This window comes from Carcharhinus amblyrhynchos, chromosome 10, assembly GCF_965287045.1.
Source record: "Carcharhinus amblyrhynchos chromosome 10, sCarAmb.v2.hapA, whole genome shotgun sequence".
Classification (NCBI taxonomy): Eukaryota; Metazoa; Chordata; class Chondrichthyes; order Carcharhiniformes; family Carcharhinidae; genus Carcharhinus; species Carcharhinus amblyrhynchos.
In genome coordinates this window covers 52,991,886-53,014,102 of record NC_137333.1, presented here as the reverse complement: position 1 = coordinate 53,014,102, position 22,217 = coordinate 52,991,886, and the positions used below count along the sequence as shown (strand labels likewise).

General features: G+C 41.0%; 1 protein-coding gene across 8 annotated transcripts in view; it reads right to left on the bottom strand.

Moving 5' to 3' along the window:
• dlg2 (discs, large homolog 2 (Drosophila)) overlaps nucleotides 1–22,125 on the bottom strand; it is a 941,559-nt gene extending 919,434 nt beyond the window's left edge. For all 8 annotated transcript variants that reach the window (XM_080197062.1, XM_080197064.1, XM_080197065.1 and 5 more), the window contains exon 1: nucleotides 20,871–22,125. In XM_080197062.1, the coding sequence (XP_080053188.1) occupies nucleotides 20,871–20,889 (19 nt within the window). In that variant the 5' untranslated portion in view covers nucleotides 20,890–22,125. The remainder of the gene's footprint in view (nucleotides 1–20,870) is intronic.
• Between the last annotated feature and the right edge of the window lie 92 nt (nucleotides 22,126–22,217).

The following is a 22,217-nucleotide window of genomic DNA, read 5'->3' as shown; positions in this document are numbered from 1 at the left end:
AAAGAGGCTCTTTCATTGCTACTAAACACCTCCAGATTCCAGACTTATAAAATATATCCTTTGTCCAACACCCATGATCTCCCATAAGTAATCGCCAGCACGAATGCACCCCTCCCCGATTTGCTCAATGCATTCTCTGCCCGTTTTGAGCAAGTAGTCAGCAAGAGCATGCCTTCCATCCCGGAAGCCTTATCAGAACTGGTATCCGAAGTACCATTGCAAACATCAGATTAGCCTTCTCAAAAGTCAACCCGCAGAACATGGCTGACCCGGCTGGCGTACCCAGACACGCACACAGATCTTGTGCAGACCAGCTGGCAGGAAAGTATTCGCAAACATCTTCAACTTCTATTTACATCAATCCGAAGTCCCTACTGGCTTCAAGATGATGACCATCATCCCTGTAAACAAGAAAAGGCAGGCAATGTGCCTTAAATGACTATCACCTGGTGATTCTGACATCCATCATGAAGTGCTTCAAAAGGCATGAATCAATCCCAGCCTCCCAGATTATCTGGATCCACTAGTCATCTATCACCATAACAGATTCAGAGCAGACGCCATCTCCCTGGCACTATACTCAACCTTAGAACACCTGGATAACAAATACACTTTATACTCCTATTTATTGACTACAGCTCAACCTTCAACACCATTATTCCTACAAAATACAACTCCAAACTACATAGCCGAGGACACAACTTCTCTCACAGCGACTAATCCTAGGCTTCCTAACCCACAGACTAACATCAGTAGGGATAGACAAGTTCTTATTTCTGCAAATTCAAAACTGTATTCCTACATCCAAATCCATTTAGATACCAAAAAAAGTTCTATTCATAAGCAGCCTTCAAGGTACCCACATCAATCAAAAAAGTACCAAACCACAATTCTGTGCCACAAAATCCTTAGCCAAATAAATAAGTTATCACAATTCCTTTAATACTATGTGCTTCTATTTTCTAAATAAATTCCACTTCCCATCTCTGCTTTTGAATCTGCCCCTCTTACAGTATGATTGAATTCCCTTTGTAGTTTAGAGGATCATCTGCAGCTTCCAGTTGGAAGTTCATCTTTTCTCCCTCCTTCCCTGCTCTTCAAAAGGACTTTTCCCTTATATGACAGCTTAGTTCACTCATCAAAAAGCCTTACTTGACTCTACCCTTTCACTTGGACTTTTCTGTGCAAGTGCAGGAGACACAACACATCCATCCATGTGCTCCCATTGTAGTACAGGAAACCAAATGCTTGCCTTTAAAAACGGCAACTTGTGAACTTTGACCTGTTTTTGACCTTCTACACTGTTCCAGCAAAGCTTAAAACTCTAACTTGCTTGCCCAATCACTTCAAACAACTTTAGCGCCTATTTTCTTTACAGCAGGGAATGTGACAGGTAATTAAGGAGTTTGGATACCTTCTAGACTTTTCATTGAGCAAAGCACTGGTAGAAGAATTTGCACCTTTGACCTTGGCTTGCTAAGACTAGAAGACACCATTCTATTTTGTCAGCTTCGATTGTAATCTTTGACATGATTTACAGGCTTTCAAAGTGTTTTTCCAGGGTTTATTTCTGATTGCTTAAAGCATGTACATATTTGTCTCTCTAAAGCCTTTACTGCATCTATCCATCAACTTTTGTAAACATCATAAGTAAATTATTCCCACTTCCCTTGGTTTCTTATTCTAAATTGCAACGCAAGATTGTATGCCTGAAACAAATCACCTGTTCCTTCCAAAGATGCTTAATGCTCTTCTTTGCAAACAGCATTTTCCTGTGTATTATAGAGATCAGTTAAGACAAAATGCAAAAGTCAAGGGTTAGAAGAATTCAAAAGTTAAAAACGGAATGCAAAACCAATAATCAGCAGTATGGCAAACAAAGTCATTGAAAAACACTTGAGTGTCACTCTTGAATGAGATGATCAATGTAAATTCTCAAAAAGAGTCATGGACTTTGAATGTTAATCTCCACAAATGCTGCCAGACCTGCTGAGTATTTGCAGCATTTTCTGCTTTTATTTCAGATTTACAAGAGCAGGTACTTCAGATGTTGATCAAGGTAAAGTTGTACTACAACCACGTTCACATTGATGCAGTTTTAGATTAATATCATACCTTCTGTATCTCAGGAGTGGTCTCTGTAATGCACTAACCAAGGCAGTCTGAAATCATTCCAGGACTCTATCCCACTTGGTGCAGATTGGTACCTTATGAAATACAACTTATCAATTATTACCTTTTCTTCTTCCATAGTGAAGGCTCCAAGAGAAGCCCAGAAGACAACTGGCTGTAGGGGATCAGCCCAGTGGGGTGGGGTCCAGGGAAGAGTACATCTTCAGGCCAGAAGAAGATTAACTATTCTTTATGGGGCCAGACCATAAATAGATATCAAATATCACATATTTGTTATATGCACACATTTCTAACATATATTTCTAATACACATTTAAAACAAAATAAATATGCCTCTTTTTAGTTCTTTTCCCCCATCCCACCTCTGCACTTGTTTAAAATCATTTTCAGTCTGACCTGGCCTCTCCCTATTGTCCGTCCTCCCGGTCATTTGAGTTTCATTTCAGATTTGCATCATAGGCTTGCGCCAGTAGCCTGTGCCATATCCGGAACATTCCCATTTATCACTAGACTTCATTTGAAGTTTGTCAACTTATTTCTATTCACTATCATTGACTTCTATCCTGCTACTTCTTTCCCCAAGTTAATAGGTAGTATTACAAAACCTAGTCAAAAGCTTCTGGAAATTCAAATCTGTAAGAAAAAGCATACTATAAATGCCTTGGAGAAAGTCCAATGGGTTGTCAAGTTTAAAATGCAAAAGGTTTTATGCAATGTCATGCCAGTAGACATGTTACAGATTTGTTAAAAACTATACTTTCTTTTAAAAATGGATATTGTTGAACTTTTAAAATGGTTGCCACAGACCACCTGACTTTTGGAAGTGCAAGAGACGGCCAAGATTCTGGTAACTTCTAAAAGTGGGATTGCTTTGACCAACATCTTGTCGAACATCGCACCCCGCCTTTGTCAAGGTTCACCCCAAAACAAAAAGGAAAAAAGTCTCAGGACCAGTTTCCAGAGATGTCAGGTAACAAAGGGAAGCTACCAAAATTAATTCTGCAAAGAAGTGCTAATTCTGCAAACAAGTGCTAATTCTGCAGAGAAGTGCTAAGGACTTCTACCTGCCTCCACTGTATGTTGATGATTGACTATGGAAGTGAGAAGCTAACTCATTAATACGAACAGACTATTGATTGTTTTCCATCATGTATCAACAGTCTGTTGTCATACAAGTGAAACACTTATTTCTGAAGGCCTTATTACAAGTCCTGCTTGCATGCAGAAAACAAGGCATTACAGAATGCAGAAATAACATTATTGCAAAAACCTGGATTAAGTAACTAACATCTAGCCAGTTTACCAAGCCACAAGGTTCAGAGTCTCCTTGAAACCTGTTTCCAAAAGTTATCTGGAAAAGCAAACTGCTTCTCTGCTACAAATATTATCAAAGCTGCCTTTCACACATTGCTGAGCATCTCCTCGTTGCAAGAAACTCCACGAAATCCTGTCTTCAGCTACCTTGACTCACTTGGTTTTTAACCACCATTCTCTCTGGGCTCTGATATTCACATGAACTATTAACTATTTGGTTTTTAATATGCGCAGAAGCAAAACTTTTTTTACTGTATCTTTCTTTTGTGTATGTAGTAGCAACAAATCTTTTCTAGAATAATGTGCACGAATAAATAACGTTCCTGGTTTAAAAAGCCAACTTTGCTGCTTTCTGACTTTTGTTAAAAAAAAGGATTACGTAACAGGATTTGGGAAACACATCTCAGCTTTATCAAAATCAAGCCATCCTGATTATTGTCAGGTTTGAAGAATTAGGGGATACATCCTGTCTCAACTGTCTGCAAGAGCAAGTAGACTGGAGGAGCAAACAGATAAGGTACAAAGGAGGAGAATAAACAACAAAAAGAAAAATGGTGCAAGGAATTAATCCCATCTGCTTTCCAGCCTTTTTGTTCTTTCTCTTCCTCCACCCTTTCCTTAAAGCCTGTTGGGCATCTCTCAACTTTTTCCAGTTCCAACATAAAACTTCATTGTCTCTCTCCACAATACTGCTTGACCTGCTTAGCATTTGCCAATTTTCTTTCTCCCAGATTTCCATCATCCACAGTATTTTGCTTTTATTTACATTTGAGCTTTGATCCTTGAGGGATCCTATGTATGCTTAGTTCTGTTTGCTTTATTAATCCAAAGACTTCATTTTAAAATATTTCTGCCTGGGCAATTACATTTAAAGCTCTTAAACCTAACTTGACCACATTTTTAAACTCAGCAGGCATGCTGGGATTAGCTTGAAAATTTGACTGCATTCTTTGAAATTACAACACAAACAGAAAAAGACCTTTTCATAAGCCAAAACAAAATTTTCATAAACAGCTTGTACAAGGTGTTTTGGTAGTCAGAGACAGCATGTGCCAAAGAAAATCAATAACAGAAGAATTAACTTGTATTGTAGTCACAGCTCCATGTTTAGTTAGCTCAGTCAGAATGTTTCAAGTTCTTTGACCAGTACACAACTGGCTTTTGCCTGTATCTCTATCTCTCTTCAGTCTTTTTCATTTTCTGTAACGTGTTAATTTTAAATTCTGCTCAATAAAAGAAATTCAATGCATCAGTATTATCTTTGTCCATTCTGTGGAATGAATGGAACTAACATTCCTTCCATCTGTTGATTGCCCTACAAATAGAAATGAGAAAAGTACGCAACAAAAATATCTCAAAACTAAATCAACGTCAAATATTTTCAGTGGAACAAAAAGACAAAAATTGCTTCAAATTTTGAGACCAAACCTGAGTTGGAGTAAACTGGAACTTTCAGAGTTCTCCAAAGGTATGTTTAAAGGGAATTTGCAAGTTGAAAGTGGAGCAAGGAAAATGTTTTGTGGCAAGTGTTTCAAAATGCAAAGCAAAATGACTGAAGGCTATCACTTATGACAGTCGAGCATGGAAAAGAAAACCCATACTAAATATAGTGGTAAAATAGGCAGGGATATGGACCTATGGTAGGCAAGATAAGGATTTCTAAGCAATTAAAATGGAAGCAGATGGGAACAGATTAAAGCTACATTGAACGTGGACAAGAGTTGCACGTTTATAACTTGAATTTTCCTGTCAGAACAGAAGCCCTGGTGATGCCAAATGGGGGACATCATTTATCAGAAAATGATTTGCTATCATACTCATTGGGTTCACCCTGGTGTACTGGATAGCTATGCAGATCAAATCAACTACCATACCTTGGAGGACCAATTCTGACAATTCAGTGAGCAGCAAGTATAGAAAAATGAAAAACCTGTTGTCATTTAACAATAGAGGACTAGAATTCAAAAGGAAAACAAGTTATGTTTCAGCTGTATAAAACTTTGGTCAGATGCTATCTAGAGTAAAGTGAAAGTACAAATAACATACCTAATATCAAAGCATAACATCACCATTATTGTTGGCACAAGGAGGCTAGAATTTCCTGTGAGCATATAATCAGATGAGGCTAAAATTTAGAGTTTGTACCGTGTTTTCTGACCTGTCCTGCTACTCTCATGACCATGCTGAAACATAAAAATTAACATCAATAAACAGAAATCAGCATGAACATTTGAGACCAAAAGAAAGCATGGAATTACATCACATTTTACTACAAATATGAAAATTAAAGTTTGAAGTAATCTAATCAGTCATGCACAATTAATAAAAATTTTCAATTTTTAAATGCAACTCATATGGAAAACTTCAAAATAAAAACAAAAAGTACAGCTGAAGACTTGTAAATTGCGTAAATATTTCAATAAAGCACCCAGATATATGATTGTTTCTTGTTGTATGTAAAATACTGGATGTAATTTTATACCCATTTGAAACTATTGTAATCACAAAAAATCACCCCTTACCACACCTGGAATACCATGTGCAGTTTTGGTCTCCTTATCTGAGAAAGAATGTTCATGCTGTAAACGGAGTGCAGAAAAGGTTTACCAGACTGATTCCTGAGATGGCAGGAAAGGTGCACGAGGAAGGGTTGCATTGATTAGGATTGTATTTGCTGGAGTTGAGAATAACGAGGGTGGGTGGGGAATCTCATAGAAACCTATAAAATTCTAACAGGACTAGACAGTGTAGATGCAAGAAGCTTGATAGTTGGGGTCACAGTCTGAAAATACAGAGTAGACGGTTTAAGACAGAGATGAGGAGAAACATCTTCACCCACAGTGGTCAGCCTGTGGAATTCGCTAATCACAGAAAGTAGCTGAGGCCAAAACATTGAATATTTCAGGAGGCAGTTAGTTATAGCACTTGAGGCGAAAGGAATCAAAGGATATGGGGGAAAGGCAGGATCAGGTTTGAGGTGGATCATCAGCCATGATAAATGACAAATGGTGGAGCAGCTCAAGGGGTCAAATGGCCTCCTCCTGCTCCTATTTTCTATGTTTCTATGTGGGCACAGCCCTAGAGTGTCATGATGCATTCAGGCACAATAATTCATAATATTCTTGCACCTGGATTTCCCCAATCTTTCACTGCAGAAATTGGTTTTGTTACCCAATTGCATATGTACATGAACGTAAATTCATAGCAAACTATGACCAAATTTTAATAATTTTATGTGCCTCACTCTTTTGAATGCAATCCATTGTTAAATTATAATACATCATCATTTTGACTTTCAGATCTTTAGTCATTTATGAGTCATACTTAAAAGTTTATTTCTTATCGTCACAAGTAGGCTTACATTAACACTGAAATGATGTTACTGGCGTCTGTTCAGGTACACCAAGAGAGAATTTAGCACAGCCAACGTACCTAACCAGCACGTCTTTTGGACTGGGGGAAGAAACCAGAGAATCCAGAGGAAACCCAAGCAGACATGGTGAAAGTTATTCACGGTACTAATTAATAAAAGAATGTAGTTAGGACCAGTAAAGATCATATACTTGCTAACATCCAACTGGTAGCAAACGTGTCAAATTTGTTAACTGCAAATCATTTAAAGACTGCTAGCTAACAGCTGCTTCGACATCATGTTGTTGAGAAGCCAGTCTCAGAGGACAGCTTCTTTTAAAGATGAATACAGGTGATTATAGTCATGGGAAAGAAAATCAAGAAATGGCACATTTGCCAAATACATCTTGATCTTCACAGTAGATTATGAAGATTAATTGCCAATAAGAGGAAAACTAAAATAAACCAAGGGAAGGGATAAACTGAGTATCAAAAATGCTAATGACAAAATAAGAGTAAAGACAGACAAATCTCAAGGACCTGATAGTTCCATTTCAAATTATTACAATGAGGTAATTCTAGATGCTGTAGTCATGATCTTCTAAATTTTTCAATTCATTAATTATTCACTTGCCATAACCACTCCATTAGTCTAACATTCACTGTTGGAAAACTACTTGAATCTAAGAACCAGGGTGGATTGGCGAAAGGCAAGCCATTTAATGAGTTTTGAATTTGAGGAATTAACATGGTAAATAAGGAAACACCATTCTGGACTCAACAAGGAGTTCAACAATTTCAAACTATAACCTCCTCCCCCATTTTATTTCCCTTTTGCTTCATAGGTTTTGGTTCATTTTTGTCATCATTTTGCTTTTGGACGGCAGCTGCTCATTTACATCTCCTCTGGACAAATCCTTTGTCTTTTACTTGTCCCATAACCATGGCGTTTGGCCTCAACAGCCAGACCTTTTGCTATTTTATCTTTTATTTTCAGATCTTCTATTTGTTCTTTTTCCTACATCCCACTTTATTTGCTCAAAATCCATTATTTCTAAACTTTCCAAATTATGACCCAAAACATTAACATTGTTCCTATCACCACAGATGTTGCATGCCATATTATCTTTATTTCAGATTTCCAGTAGCTACAATATTTTGTTTTTGCATGGGAGCTAAGAGAGTGTCTATGGATGGTATTTTAACGGATTTCTAGAAGGTGTTTGATAAGGTACACTTAAGATGCTATTAAAGTGAGAGTACATAGAAGCTGCGGCAGGAACCGGCAAGAGTACGGAATTGGTTAGGAGGCAAGAGATGGAGATTAAGAAGAATGGTTACCAATCTCCAAATGGAAGATTGTGACTTGCAGTGCCATTTCATTATTCCCCAATAACCCAACCCAGGATCTGTACTGAAGCCTCAGCTTTTCACTATATTTGTAAGTTACGTGGGTAAAGAGAGATATCCCTATATCCAAGTTGTTGACAATTAGTCAGGTGGCACAGAAAATAGCGCAGATGGGAGGATAAAATTGTAAAGGCACATTAAGTGACTGGCAAAACTGTAGCAAACACTGTTCAATGGAGGGAAATGCAAAGACATTTATTTTGGACACAAGGAAGATAAATTAGTATTTTCCAAATGGTGGGAATCTCAGAATTATGGAGCAGCAGAAAGATATTTCTGCCTAAATATAGAAATCACAAAATTAGTGGACATATATGAAAGCAAGATTGGAATATTGGCCTCTAAGAGGGTTGGAGTACAAAGCGGTGGAAGTCATATTACAGTTGATGATTCTGGTTCTGTAAACCCTATTTAGATTATCTGCTTAGTACTGGGTATTCTACCCAATGTAGAATCCTTTGGTTCTGCAGCCAGTTGCAATGTAGATTCATCAGATACTAGGAACTAAAATAGTTAAATTATGAGGCCAAGTCACATCACATAGGCTCAACTCGCATTCCTTTGTGTACAGAGGATTGAGTGATGATTTAATGGAGATATTTCAGGTGATTTTATAGTTTCTCTCAATTTCCTCTCATGAAAAAGTCCAGCACAAGGGAACATAACGTTAAAGTTTGATTTGATCATTCAAGAGCATTACCAGGGAGTACTTCTTCACAAAATGGGCAATGAAATTCTGGAACAAACTACAGAAAGTTGTGCCTTGGTCAATTAAAAATGTCAAAACTAAGACTGATAGGTTGTGTAAGATATGGGTATTATGGGTTACGGAACCACGGTAAGAAGTCTCACAACACCAGGTTATATTCCAATACGCTTATTTGGTAGCAAAAGCCACTAGCTTTCGAAGCGCTGCTCCTTCATCAGATGAGTGGGATTTCAGTTCACAAACAGGGCGTATAAAGTTTGTGTCTTTAAATGCCCTGTGAACTGAAATCCCACTCACCTGATGAAAGAGCAGCACTTCGAAAGCAAGTGGATTTTGCTACCAAATAAATCTGTTAGACTTTAACCTGGTGTGGTGAGACTTCTTAGTGTGTTTACTTCAGTCCAACGCCAGCATCTCCACATTACGGAATCATGGCAGGTTGTTAGAGTTAAGATACAAAATCAGATGGAACTGATAAAATATGTTGACAACGGCTCACTCTTCTCATCCAAAATATTACTACAAGAACTAAAGAACATAACAAATGTTCCCCTCTTCTATTCTCCCACTTAGTGAAAACAGCTCACAATCTGAGAGATCGAAACTATTTCACACAGCTCCCACTGCCACTTGCTGCCTCTTCTCCTCCAATATTCCTGACCTACCCCAATTTCCCACTTGGTCTCCACCAACCTCAGATCATTCTGCACTTTCTCTCCACTCCCCTCTCATCATCATTCTTTCAAGTTTCACACCTAGATTCCACTTGCTAATATTACAAATAGTTCTTCAGTGCTCAAGTACTCTTCTAATCTTCCAAAATCACATCAGTCCCTTCTTCAAAACACTCATTCTCAACTTAATTGTTCTGTCAAATTATGAATCATCTCAAAATTCTTTTTTTCCCCTCAAGATCTTCACATGTCATTGTCTTCTGTCTCCCACCTCTGTGCCCGTTACTTTCAAACTGCTTTTAGTCAAGCTTTCTTCCTGTTTACAACACCAACACTGCCCTGGCTAAAGCCACAGGAGGAATTATGCAAGTATTACTCCTTATCCATCTCAACTTCTCTTCATATAGTTTACTACAAAAAAGTAAACGCCCATGGAAAAATTAGCAGAAAGCAAAGATTGGCAAATAGTGAATAGTGTAGAGGATAGCTATAATCTATAAAACAATATTTATGGGTTAAAGTGGGCATAAAGTGGCAGATAGATTTTAACAGAGAGATGTGAGGTAATACATTTATGGACGCCCAACAGTTACAAGGGATTCACAAAAAAAAGGGACTATACTAAGGAGAATAGATGAAGTAAGAGATCATGCGTTTAGAGTGGCTAAAAGTAGTGGGCAAGTAGAAGATTGGGAGAGGTTTAAAAATCAACAAAAAAATCTAAGAAGTTGATAAAGAAAGGAAGGATAGACTATGAAGCTAAACTAGCACTAAATATAAAAAAAGGACAGTAAGAGTTTTTACAAATATATAAAGAGGAGGCTGGCTAGAGTGAATGTTGGATCCTTAGAGGACGAGGGGGGGGATTTAGTGGTGGGAGATGAGGAAATGGCAGAGGCTTGAATAAGTTTTTTGCCTCGGTCTTCACGGAGGAGGACGCGAATAGTTTGCCAGATATTAAAGATAGAAGGATGGTAGGAGTTGAGGGCCTGAATGCGATTACTGTCACTAGAGAAGTAGTGCTTGATAGACTAACGGGACTGATGGTGGACAAGTCCCCAGGACCGGATGGAATGCATCCCAGGGTTCTGAAGGAAATGGCAGAGGTGATAGTGGATGCCTTAGTGATTATTTACCAAACTTTGCTAGATTCCAGGGAAGTGCCGGAAGATTGGAAAACGGCTAATGTTACACCGCTGTTTAAAAAAGGTAGCAGGCAAAAGGCAGGGAATTATAGGCCAGTTAGTTTAACATGTGTAGTTGGAAAAATGCTTGAATCTGTCATCAAAGAAGAAATAGCAAGGCACCTAGAAAAGAATGGCTTGATAGAGCAGACGCAGCACTGATTCGTTAAGGGGAAGTCGTGTTTGACAAATTTATTGGATTTCTATGAGAATGTGACCAGTGCGGTAGACAGAGGGGAACCGGTGGATGTGGTGTTTCTTGATTTTCAAAGGGCGTTTGATAAGGTGCCGCACAAAAGGTTACTTCAGAAGATTAGGGGGCATGGAGTTGGGGGTAAGGTGTTAGCGTCGATAGAGGATTGGTTATCTAATAGGAGGCAGAGAGTTGGTATCAATGGGTGCTATTCTGATTGGCGGTTGGTGACTAGTGGGGTAATGCAGGGATCGGTGCTGGGGCCTCAGCTATTTACCATTTATATAGATGATCTGGAGAAGGGGGCTGAGTGTAGGGTGACGAAATTTGCTGATGACAAAGATGAGTGGAAGCGCAAATTGTGCGGAGGGTATGGAAAGTCTGCAGAGGGGTCTGGATAGGCTGAGCGAGTGGGCGAGGACCTGGCAGATGGAGTATAATGTTGGCAAGTGTGAGGTTATCCACTTTGGCAGAAATAGTAGTAGGAGGGATTACTATTTAAAAAGGGAGAAAAGCCGCAGCAAGCTACGGTGCAGAGGGACCTGGGGGTCCTTGTGCATGAGTCGCAAAAACCCAGTCTGCAGGTGCAGCAGGTGATCAAGAAGGCAAATGGGATGCTGGCCTTTATAGCGAGGGGGATAGAATAAAGAAGCAGGGAGGTCTTGCTGCAACTGTACAGGGTACTGGTGAGGCCGCAGCTGGAGTACTGTGTGCAGTTTTGGTCACCGCACTTGCGCAAGGATATTTTGGCGTTGGAGGGAGTGCAGAGGAGGTTCACTAGGCTGAGATGAGGGGGTTAGACTATGAAGAGAGACTAAATAGACTGGGTCTGTACTCGGAGTTTAGAAGGATGAGGGGGGATCTTATAGAGACATATAAGATAATGAAAAGGATGGATAGGGTAGAGGTAGAGGGATTCTTCCTGCTCAGAAAGGACAGCAGGACTAGAGAGCACAGCCTCAAGATAAGGGGGGGAGCAGTTTAGAACACAGTTGAGGAGGAACTTCTTCACTCAAAGGGTGGTGAATCTCTGGAATTCTCTGCCCGTTGAAGTGGTGGAGGCTACCTCGCTAAATATATTTAAGTCACGGGTGGATAGGTTTTTGACAGACAAGGGAATTAAGGGTTATGGGGAGAATATAAAAAGATACAATGTTGGAACTGTATAAAACACTGGTGAGGCCACAACTGGAATAGTGTCTGCAGTTCTAATCGCCACATTACAGAAAGAATGTAACTGCTCTGGGGAGAGTCCAGAGAAGGTTAGCAAGGATGTTACCAGGGCTAGAAAAGTGTAGCTATGAGGAGAGATTGGATAGGTTGGGGTTATTTTCCTTGGAACAAAGGCTGAGGGGTGACTTGATAGAGGTGTACACAATCGAGTGGAAGAAATAGGGTGGACAGGATGAAATTGCTTGTTTTCATGGCGAATTTTAGAACCAAGCTCCGTGACAGTAGGTGTAGAGGGGACACGAGGAACAACAACTTTACACAAAGGATGTGGATGTCTGAAATTTGCTGCCTGAGTTGGTGGTGGGCAGACACTAAATTCTTTTTAAAAGTAGCTGGATCTGCATCTTAAGTGCTGTAAGCTACAAGGCTATGGGCCAAGTGCAAGAAAGTGGGATTAGAAAGGCACTTGGGAGCCCACCGGCTCAATGGCCTCCTTCTGTGCTATAACTTTAGTTCTAAAATGAAAACTTATCTTCCTGGTTTTCAAATCCCTCCACATTCTAGTTGCAAACTAGTTACTGTATCCTTATGCCCTCTTCACCATTCGGTCATCATCATTCCCGTTTGTTTGTGTCACCTATAGTTCCGGAATTCTCTACTTAACATTCTCTACCCATCTTGCAGGAAGACTTTTGAACAAATAATCCAATTTTATTTTCCACCTCCTGTAAAGTCTATTGGGAGGTGCTCTACATAAAAGGGGCAGTACGGTAGCACAGTGGTTAGCACTGCTGCTTCACAGCTCCGGGGTCCTGGGTTCGATTCCTGGCTCAGGTCACTGTCTGTGTGGAGTTTGCACATTCTCCTTGTGTCTGTGTGGGTTTCCTCCAGGTACTCCTATCTCCTCCCACAGTCCAAAGATGTGCAGATTAGGTTGATTGGCTATGCTAAGAAATTGCCCCTTAGTGTCCAGGGATGCCCAGGCCCTATCCCTGTAACCCCTGTATTTAACTTGCTAACCCCCCGACACTAAGAGGCAATTTAGTATGGCCAATCCACCTATCCTGCAGCTCTTTGGAGTGTGGGAGGAAACTGGAGCAAACCCACGTAGAGACAGGGAGAATATGTAAACTCCAAATAGACAGTGATCCGAGGCTGGAATTGAACCCGGGTTCCTGGTGCTGTGAGGCAGCAGTGCTAACTACTGTGCCACGGTGCTGTATTTTATTTCTATTACAAAATACAGTGTGGGGGGGGGGAATTGGAATAAATTAGCACAATAGAAGCAAAAACTACTTGATTTACTAATACATGCATCAATGAAATGCAGTCAAAACCCACATTTAAAATTACATTTTGCGGAGCTGGAGTTATATTGCAACTCGTACCCACTCAAATCACGTCTACCCAGCAACAGGGCAAAAATGCTGATTTGCCTTCAAGCACAGTACAACGCATGCAGTAAAATATTGTGCATAAAATTGTATAATCAACTCTCAATTCAATCAGAATTTTGATTTATTGCTAGTCCATGAAGCCTTGCATAAACGTCTCTCAGGTGCATCAATGCCAGATTCATCAGCCATACTCAAGACAGCTCCGAACATCACCCAAGCACAATGCAACGCCATCCATGCTCTCAAGATCAACCGCAACATTGTCATCAAACCAGCAGACAAAGGAGGGGCCATCGTCATACTGAACAGAATGGATTACTTCAAAGAAGTGTGCCGACAATTGAACAACGAGGAACACCACATACAGTTACCCACAGATCCGACGAAAGAACACACCCATCAACTCAGACTGATCAAGACCTTTGATCCGGACCTTCAGAGCACCCTCCGTGCTCTCATCCTACATACTCCCTGCATTGGAGATCTCTATTGTCTTCCTAAGATACACAAGGCAAACACACCCAGCCGTCCCATCGTATCAGGCAATGGGACTCTGTGCGAGAACCTCTCCAGCTACGTTGAGGGCATCCTGAAACCCACTGTACAAAGAACCCCCAGCTTTTGTTGCGACACTACAGACTTCCTACAGAAACTCAGCACACATGGAGCAGTTGAACCAGGAGCACTCCTTGTCACAATGGATATCTTGGCACTCCATACCAGCATCCCCCCAGGATGATGGCATTGCTGCAACTGCCTCGGTATTCAATGCCAACAACTGCCAAACTCCGGATGCAATTTTACAACTCATCCACTTCATCCTAGACCACCATGTCTTCACCTTCAACAACCAGTTCTTCATCCAGATATATGGAACAGCCATGGGGTCCAAATTTGCACCTCAATGTGCCAACATCTTCATGCACAGGTTCAAACAAGACCTCTTCACCGCACAGGACCTTCAACCGATGCTATACACTAGATACATCAATGACATTTTCTTCCTTTGGACCCATGGTGAACAACCATTGAAACAACTATGATGGCACCAACAAGTTCCACTGACTATCAGACTTGTCATGGACTACTCTGCGGAGTCAGCTGCATTTTTAGACACACGCATCTCTCAAAAACGGTCACTTCAGCAGTTCACTGTACTGCAAGCCCATGGATAACTTCACGATGGTCCACTTCTCCAGCTTCCACCCTAAACAAGTTGAAGAAGAAACCATTCCCTACAGACAAGCCGTTCATATACACAGGATCTGCTCAGATGAGGAGGATCACAACAGACATCTCCAAACACTGAAAGATGCCCTCATAACAGGATCTGGTGCTCGACTCAGACAGTTCCAACACGCCATAGTGAAAAACCGCACCAATCTCCTCAGAAGACAAACAGTACTTCCCCGGAGTGAGAAGCTGTGACATCTTCTCCAGAGCCTTCAATAGGTTGTTGATGAAGATGAACATCTCATCAAGGCCACCCGCACACCCCTAATTCTTGCCTTCAAACAATCACACAACCTCAAACAAATCACTGTCCGCAGCAAACTACCCAGCCTTCAGGAGAACAGTGACCACGATACCACACAACACTGCCACAGCAACCTCTGCAGGATGTGCCAATCATCGACACAGATGCCATCATTTCACGTGAGAAAACTATCCACCAGGTACACAGTACATATTCTTGGCCAATGTTGTCTACGCTGCAGGAAAGGATGTCCCAAGGCATGGTACACTGGGGAGACCATGCAGACGCTTTGATAACAGATGAATGAACACCGCCTGACAATCACCAGGCAAGACTGTTCTCTTCCTGTTGGGGAATAGGGCATTTGGCCTCGGATCTTCGGGTAAGCATTCTCCAAGACACATGACAACACAGTGTCACTGAGCAAAGACTGATAGCCAAGTTCCTCTCACATGAGGACGGCCTCAACCAGTATCTTGGGTTCATGTCACACTATCTGTAATCCCCACGACTTGCCTGGGCTTGCAAAATTTCACTAACTGTCCTGGCTGGAGACAATATACATCTCTTTAACCTGTGCTTAACCCTCTCTCCACTCACATTGTCTGTATCTTTAAGACTTGATTACCTGTAAAGACTCATATTCCAACCATTATCTTGTAAGTCGAGTTTGCATCTTTATATGCCCTGTTTGTGAACAGAACTCCCACTCAACTGATGAAGGGGCAGCGCTCTGAAAGCTAGTGGCTTGTGCTATCAAATAAACCTATTGCACTTTAACCTAGTGTTCTTATTGTGTTGGCCTTACATAAAAACGTAGTAGCCCTTCTTTAGCTTCCTGCCCTATATCTAGTGACTCAAGACTGGAAATCCAGGAGCAGCATGGTGACGCAGCAGTTAGCATCGCTGCTGAAAGGCACCAGGGACCTGGGTTCAATTCCGACTTTGGCCACTGTGCAGAGTCTGCATATTCTCCCCATGTTTGTGTCGGGTTTCCTCTAGGTACTCCAGTTTTCTCCCACAGTCTGAAAGACATGCTGGTTAGGTGAACTAAATTATCCCTCAGTGTACGCCAACAGGCGCCGGAATGCAGCATCTAGGGGATTTTCACAGTAACTTCATTGCAGTGTTAATTTAAGCCTACTTGTGACACAGATAAATAACCTTTTTAAAGTTTAATGAGGCACGGTGGGCCATTAGCAGAATTATACTTGACCACAATCTGTAGCCTCATGGCCTGGTATTTCCCCCACTCTACTATTACCATCAAGTCAGAGTTCAACCTTGATTCAAAGAGTGGAGGGCACATCAGAGGCAAAACCAGACATACCTAAAAATGAGGCTTTAACCTGGTAAAGCTACACAGGATTACTTGCACACCAAACAACATATGCAGCAAGTAATAGATAGAGCTAAGTGATTCTACAATCAACAAATTTGACCTAAGCTATGCAACCCTGCTGCTGCATCCAGCATGAACAGCGATGGATAATTAAACAACTCATTGGCGGATGAGATTCAACAAATATTCCCATCCTCAAACGATGGAAAAGCCCAAAACATCCGTGCAAAAGATAAGGCTGAAGCATTCACAATAATCAACTGCAAATGCAGAGTAGATGATCCATCTTGGCCTCCTCCAGAGGTCCCCAGCATTAACAATGTCAGTCTTCAGTCATTTGCTATCACGTGGAGTGAATCGAAAATCAGCTGAAGACACTGCAAATCATATGGGCCCTGACAATATTTCAGCAAGAATCCTGAAGACGTGCTCCAGAACTTGTTGCACCTTGAGCCTTACCCCTAGCCAACCAATACAGCTACAACACTGGCATCTACTTGGCAACGTGGAAAATTGCCCAGGTATGTCCTGCACACAAGAAACTGGACAATCAATCCAGCCAAACACCACCCCATCAGTTTACTCCCAATCATCAGCAAAGTGATGGAAGGGGCCATGAATAGTGCTATCAAGCAGCACTTATTCAGCAATAACCTGCTCATGGATGCTCAGTTTGGGTTCCACCAGGATCACTCAGCTCCTGACCACACTACAGCCTTGGTTCAAACTTGGACAACGAATGCCAGAGGAGAGGTGAGAGCGACTACCCTTGACAGCAAGGTAGCATTTGACCAAGTATGGCATCAAAGAGCCCTAGCAAAATTGGAGTCAATGGGAATCAGGGGAAAATTCTCCACTGGTTGGATTCATATCTGGCACAAAAGGAGAATGGTTGGAGGTCAATCATCTTAGCTCCAGGACATCGCTGCAGGAGTTCCTCAAACATCTTCAGATAATTCAATGATGGCTTCCCTTCTATCATAAAGTCAAAAGTGAGATGCTTGCAGATGACTGCACAATGTTCAGTACCACTCGTGATTCATCAGATACCAAAGCTGTTCCAGTGATGTTCTTTGTTCTTTGAAACAGTTAATATCCAAATGCAAAAAGACATGGACAATATCCAGGCTTGTAACATTCATTTCACACAAATGCCAGACAATTATTATCTCCAACGAGGAATTATTTAACCATCACCCCTTGACAATGACATTACCCTTCCTGAATTCCCGACTACCACCAGCCTGAGGATTGGCATTGACCAGAAACTGAATTGGAAAAACTAGGGTAGGCAATGGCCTAGAGGTATTATAGCTCGACTATTAATCCGGTAACTCATGTTCTGGGGACCCAGGTTCAAAGCCAACCACAGAAGACGGTGGAATCAGAATTCAATGCATTAAATATTGAAGACCATTGTTGCTTGCCTGAAAAACTCACCTGGTTCACTAATGTCTTTTAGGGAAGGAAATCGCCAGCCTTACCTAGTCTGGCTTACATGTGACTCCAAAACAACAGCAATGTGGTTGACTCTCAACTCCCCTTGGGGAACTAGGAGTGGGCAATAAACCCTGGCCAGCCAGCAATGCCCATGTCCCATGAATGAAGAAAAAAATAGAAATATGGGGGCTACCAAAGCAGGTCAAAGGCTAGGAATCTTGCTGGGAGTAATTTACCTCCTGAGTACCCAGAGCCTAGCCACCATCAAGAAGTAATGTAATACTCTCCTCTGGATGACTGCAACTCCAACAACACTCGCGACACCATCCAGGACAAAACTGCCTGCTTGATTGCTATCTCTTCCACAAACATTTAATCCCTCCACCAAATAGTGGCAGCCGTGTGTACCAGCTACAAGATACACTGCAGGAACTCACCAAGGATCCTCAGGTAGCACCTTCCAAACCCATAACCATTACTATCAATAAGAACAACAGTAGCAGGTACCTGGGAACACCACTATCTGGAGGTTCCTCTACAAATCACTCACCATCCTGACTTGGAAATATGTCACTGTTCCTTCACTGTTGTTGGGCCAAAATCCTACAATCCCTAACAGCACTGTGGTTGCACTTACACCTCAGGGACTGCAGACGTTCAAGAAAGCAACTCATCTTTTCGCATCTCTCTTTCTCTAGCCCCACCACTACAAAGAAAATCAACTGAGAACTTGGCATGAAAGAGAACAGCAAGCATAAACCTGAATCCCCTCGTAGTTCATAGCTCAACAGAAAGAAACCTTGCCCTCCAATAACAGTGCTTGAATATATTCCATCACAAAGTTCCAATGGTTAATTTCACATGAAAATATTATTTTCTCCTAGATCCAATCTCCAAGTTGTGATAACACCAAATTGTCAAGACAATGTGTATAACCATCTAAGTATATGATACAATGAATTATGTGGTCCGAGCAGCATATCAGGCATCATTTATAAAATTGCTCATTAGGCCAGAACTTGAATATTGCTAAAAAGAGTGGCATCTTGCACTTACCAGGACAAATGCAAGAATGCCAAATTTCAAAACAAACACAATTTATACCACAGGAGAAGCAGATGCTGATTAGCTGGCTGAGGTTTTACCATGGAGAAAGCAACAGGGAAATCTAGGATCCCCATACGTCTGGGTAATTCAAAACAAAAAGGCACAAGGCTTGAACATATTCTTATTGTTTGCAGAGACTGTTGTGATGCCAGGTATGTATGCCATAAATCCCAACGATTGGCTGATTGGTTGATTCAACGTCCTTTGTCTGCCTGCAGTAGGAAACAGTACAGACCGCATTCAATCAGTCTACACTTTCAAAGCCCAAAACCAAAATGTCAACTGTTAGATGAGATTCTGGAATTGGACAATACTTGAAATAATCTCAAATGGGGTAACAGGTACACTAACAACTAACTTAAAACAATTAGTTGATAAGGTTGTTCATTCGCACTTGCTAGAAGAAACATACATTCATATGCAGGGACCAGTTCTCTGCGAATAAAAATAAAAACATTCAAGCCTTGAGCCATTTTTAAAATATCCAAAGCATCGGAAGCCTATAGTTCCCTGCTGTTTTCTCCATGGCGATACCTCAGCCAATTAGTCAACTTGCCAGCCAATCGGTACCCTTTTTTCTCCAATAATCATTGTGATTATTTATAAGTCTATACAAATTAGTACCTACAAGAAAAGGATTTTCAACAGCAATATTTTTAAGTATTGGAGAATAATTACTAATGTATTGTTTTTGTAGTAAAAAAAACATAATTTTACTCTACAAGACAAAATTTAGCAAAACAGAACCAGTGAAAAGTATATAAGGACTGAAAATCCTCAAGATTTTGGGTTGCAATACAACTTTCAATTAAAATTGCAAATAGATTTTATTCCCATATTCCACTGCTTAAACCATTGATAACACTCTTATCATAAAGCTCTGTTGCATTTTATAGGCTGTACTTAGTACTGTATGTACAGTGCTTGAAAGTCTGTTACAGTCAAAGTGCTGGGTGCATAAAGCCTTATGAAAATACTGCCTTGCTTTTTGCGAACACAGGAAAACATCTGTGATAACATCTAATGTCCTTGGGTGAGCAAAGCATGCTGCAAAATTTAGGCTGGGGACGTATGATGATATATAACCAATACAATATTTATGTTAGAATAATTTTAATTTCTTTGTTTGTTAATAACTTGCTCCACTACAATTCTGCAGGTTGTCCAATTTCCCACAAGATTGGTTGCTGGAACCAACATTATATGTTGGCTCATAGTTGTTCAAAATGTAAAATAACATTTTAATCTTAATACAAAATTAATTTCAGATGCAGATTTATTATTTGTCCATTTACGTAAACAGGAATTAACTTTGAGAGCAAGAAACACATTGTTGTTTTAGCTTAAGAGATGGGGCTTTTTTGTTATTGGGTTTGAATATACTCTTGCGTGATGATGAAGCCGTTTACTTACACACACGCCTGCCTACTCCATTAGGGTAAAAACCATAACAAAGCAAAGGCTTTTTGAATATTTGAAACTCTTAAGCCAATGAGAACCCCATGTTGCTTTTCGTTTAGTGTACATAAAATAGGCCAGAAGCGAATAAAAAAACTCAGAAGCGAATAAAAAATAGTAAAATAGCAGGAAGAGAAAAAATGCTCGAAATTCATTTTAAGTCTTTTTTGGGCAGGCCCATCTTCACTTCGCCAAAATTAAGAATGAACCGTTGGAGCAAAATATTCACGTGATGGAAATCAGCCATTCGTGGCCAGCTTGACGAAAGCAATATTGTACTTAATTTGTTTGAACAAAGATTTAATAGAGTAACAAAGCTGCATCCTCCACAAAAGTATGCGTAATGGTGTTTTTTTTGCTTTAATAGATCCATCTCATTAAAGTTAAAATTCCTATTTCTGGAAACAAGCGCAGTTAAAGGTGAAAAAAAGTGACATTTCACCAATGGTAACATTTCGCTAAAGTTTAATGCACGCGTATCACTGCGACCGTGCAAAACCTAACTCACCTTGCTTTTTCACCGGCATTTTTCTCAAAGTGCAACGTTTAATATTTATTAGCACTGATCTTCTCCAGTTCTTGGGATGCAGACAGCAGACACAGCTCGTTTCCTCCTCTTCTCACTCCCATCAAGCTGTCGAAACTCCAATAATAGTAAAAACTTCCTCTTAACGAAAGCCCAAAGACTACAAACACTAAATAATACAAACAAATCTCAAATACACACATCCACAAAACTCCAAGTAAAAAGCTTTGCGAAGAAACTATTTTTAAAAAAATAAGCGAGAAAGTAATTCCCAAATGTTATATAACGGTACTTCAAAGTCCACTTCAAACTCTGAACGCCCCACACGCTTTGGTATAAAAAAAGGTAGAATCCAAATCGATTCGTTCCAATAGAGTCTAGGCAGTAGCTGCAACTCTTACGTTGGCAACAGAAAGTATTTCTTCTTGCCCAGCGTGATTTCTTGCGGTGGCTTGTCAAAATTTTCCAGCAAGGTGGTGAGATGTTGTTAAACAGACTGGAGCCAGGAGCCACAGGAGGAAACAAGCAGCAGTTGGCCAGTCAGCCTGAACTGACTTACCCCTAACATTAATCCAATACCAGCTTTATTCATCTCACATCAACATCTCAATCCTGCAAAGGGCTGCTCCTAACAGTCTCAGTCACCATCCCGTGCCACTGTTTTGAGAGAAAAATTAATCAAACAGAAATAGCCCTCAGTCCCGGAATTTTTAAAAAAGGACCAGGAATCGTTCGGGTTGCATCCTCCCAAATGTGAATACGACGCACAAAAACACAGTTTTTTTTAAGTGACCCGTTATTAACTTTCGGCCGTGATTCCCCTTCCTCAGCTGCAGTCAGCATGACAAGGGCCACAGCTCATCTCTTGAAGATGACAGGAATAAATTCATGAAGCGACGCAGCGGGAATAAATGGGAGGCCAGGCTCCGTGCGCTGGTGCAGCTCGGCGGGGCTGCTTCAATACGGGGACAACCAGGTTAAAAGGACCAAATCATTGCGACACCTGCCGGCTGTACTTTATTCTATTAGAATTTTTGATCGCAATCTGAACATAAATAAAGCATGGGCCGTTTAAAAACGCACCTTCTGGCGGAAGGGGATGCTACTTGAATGAATCTGCAGAAGCCTGGGCGATGTGATTTGATCTCTCCTGCCGTTCCCCTCCCCTTTACCCCGGCGGGTTTTTTTTACCCAGTCCTCGCACAGCAGCTGCTGTGTTTTTCACACCAACGGCAGCGGCGCGCGGCGCCTTTGATTGACATCCCGAGCCCGCCTGGGCGGGGCCCGCATATGACCAATTGGAGCCGGGGAGAGGGGCGGGGCATCATC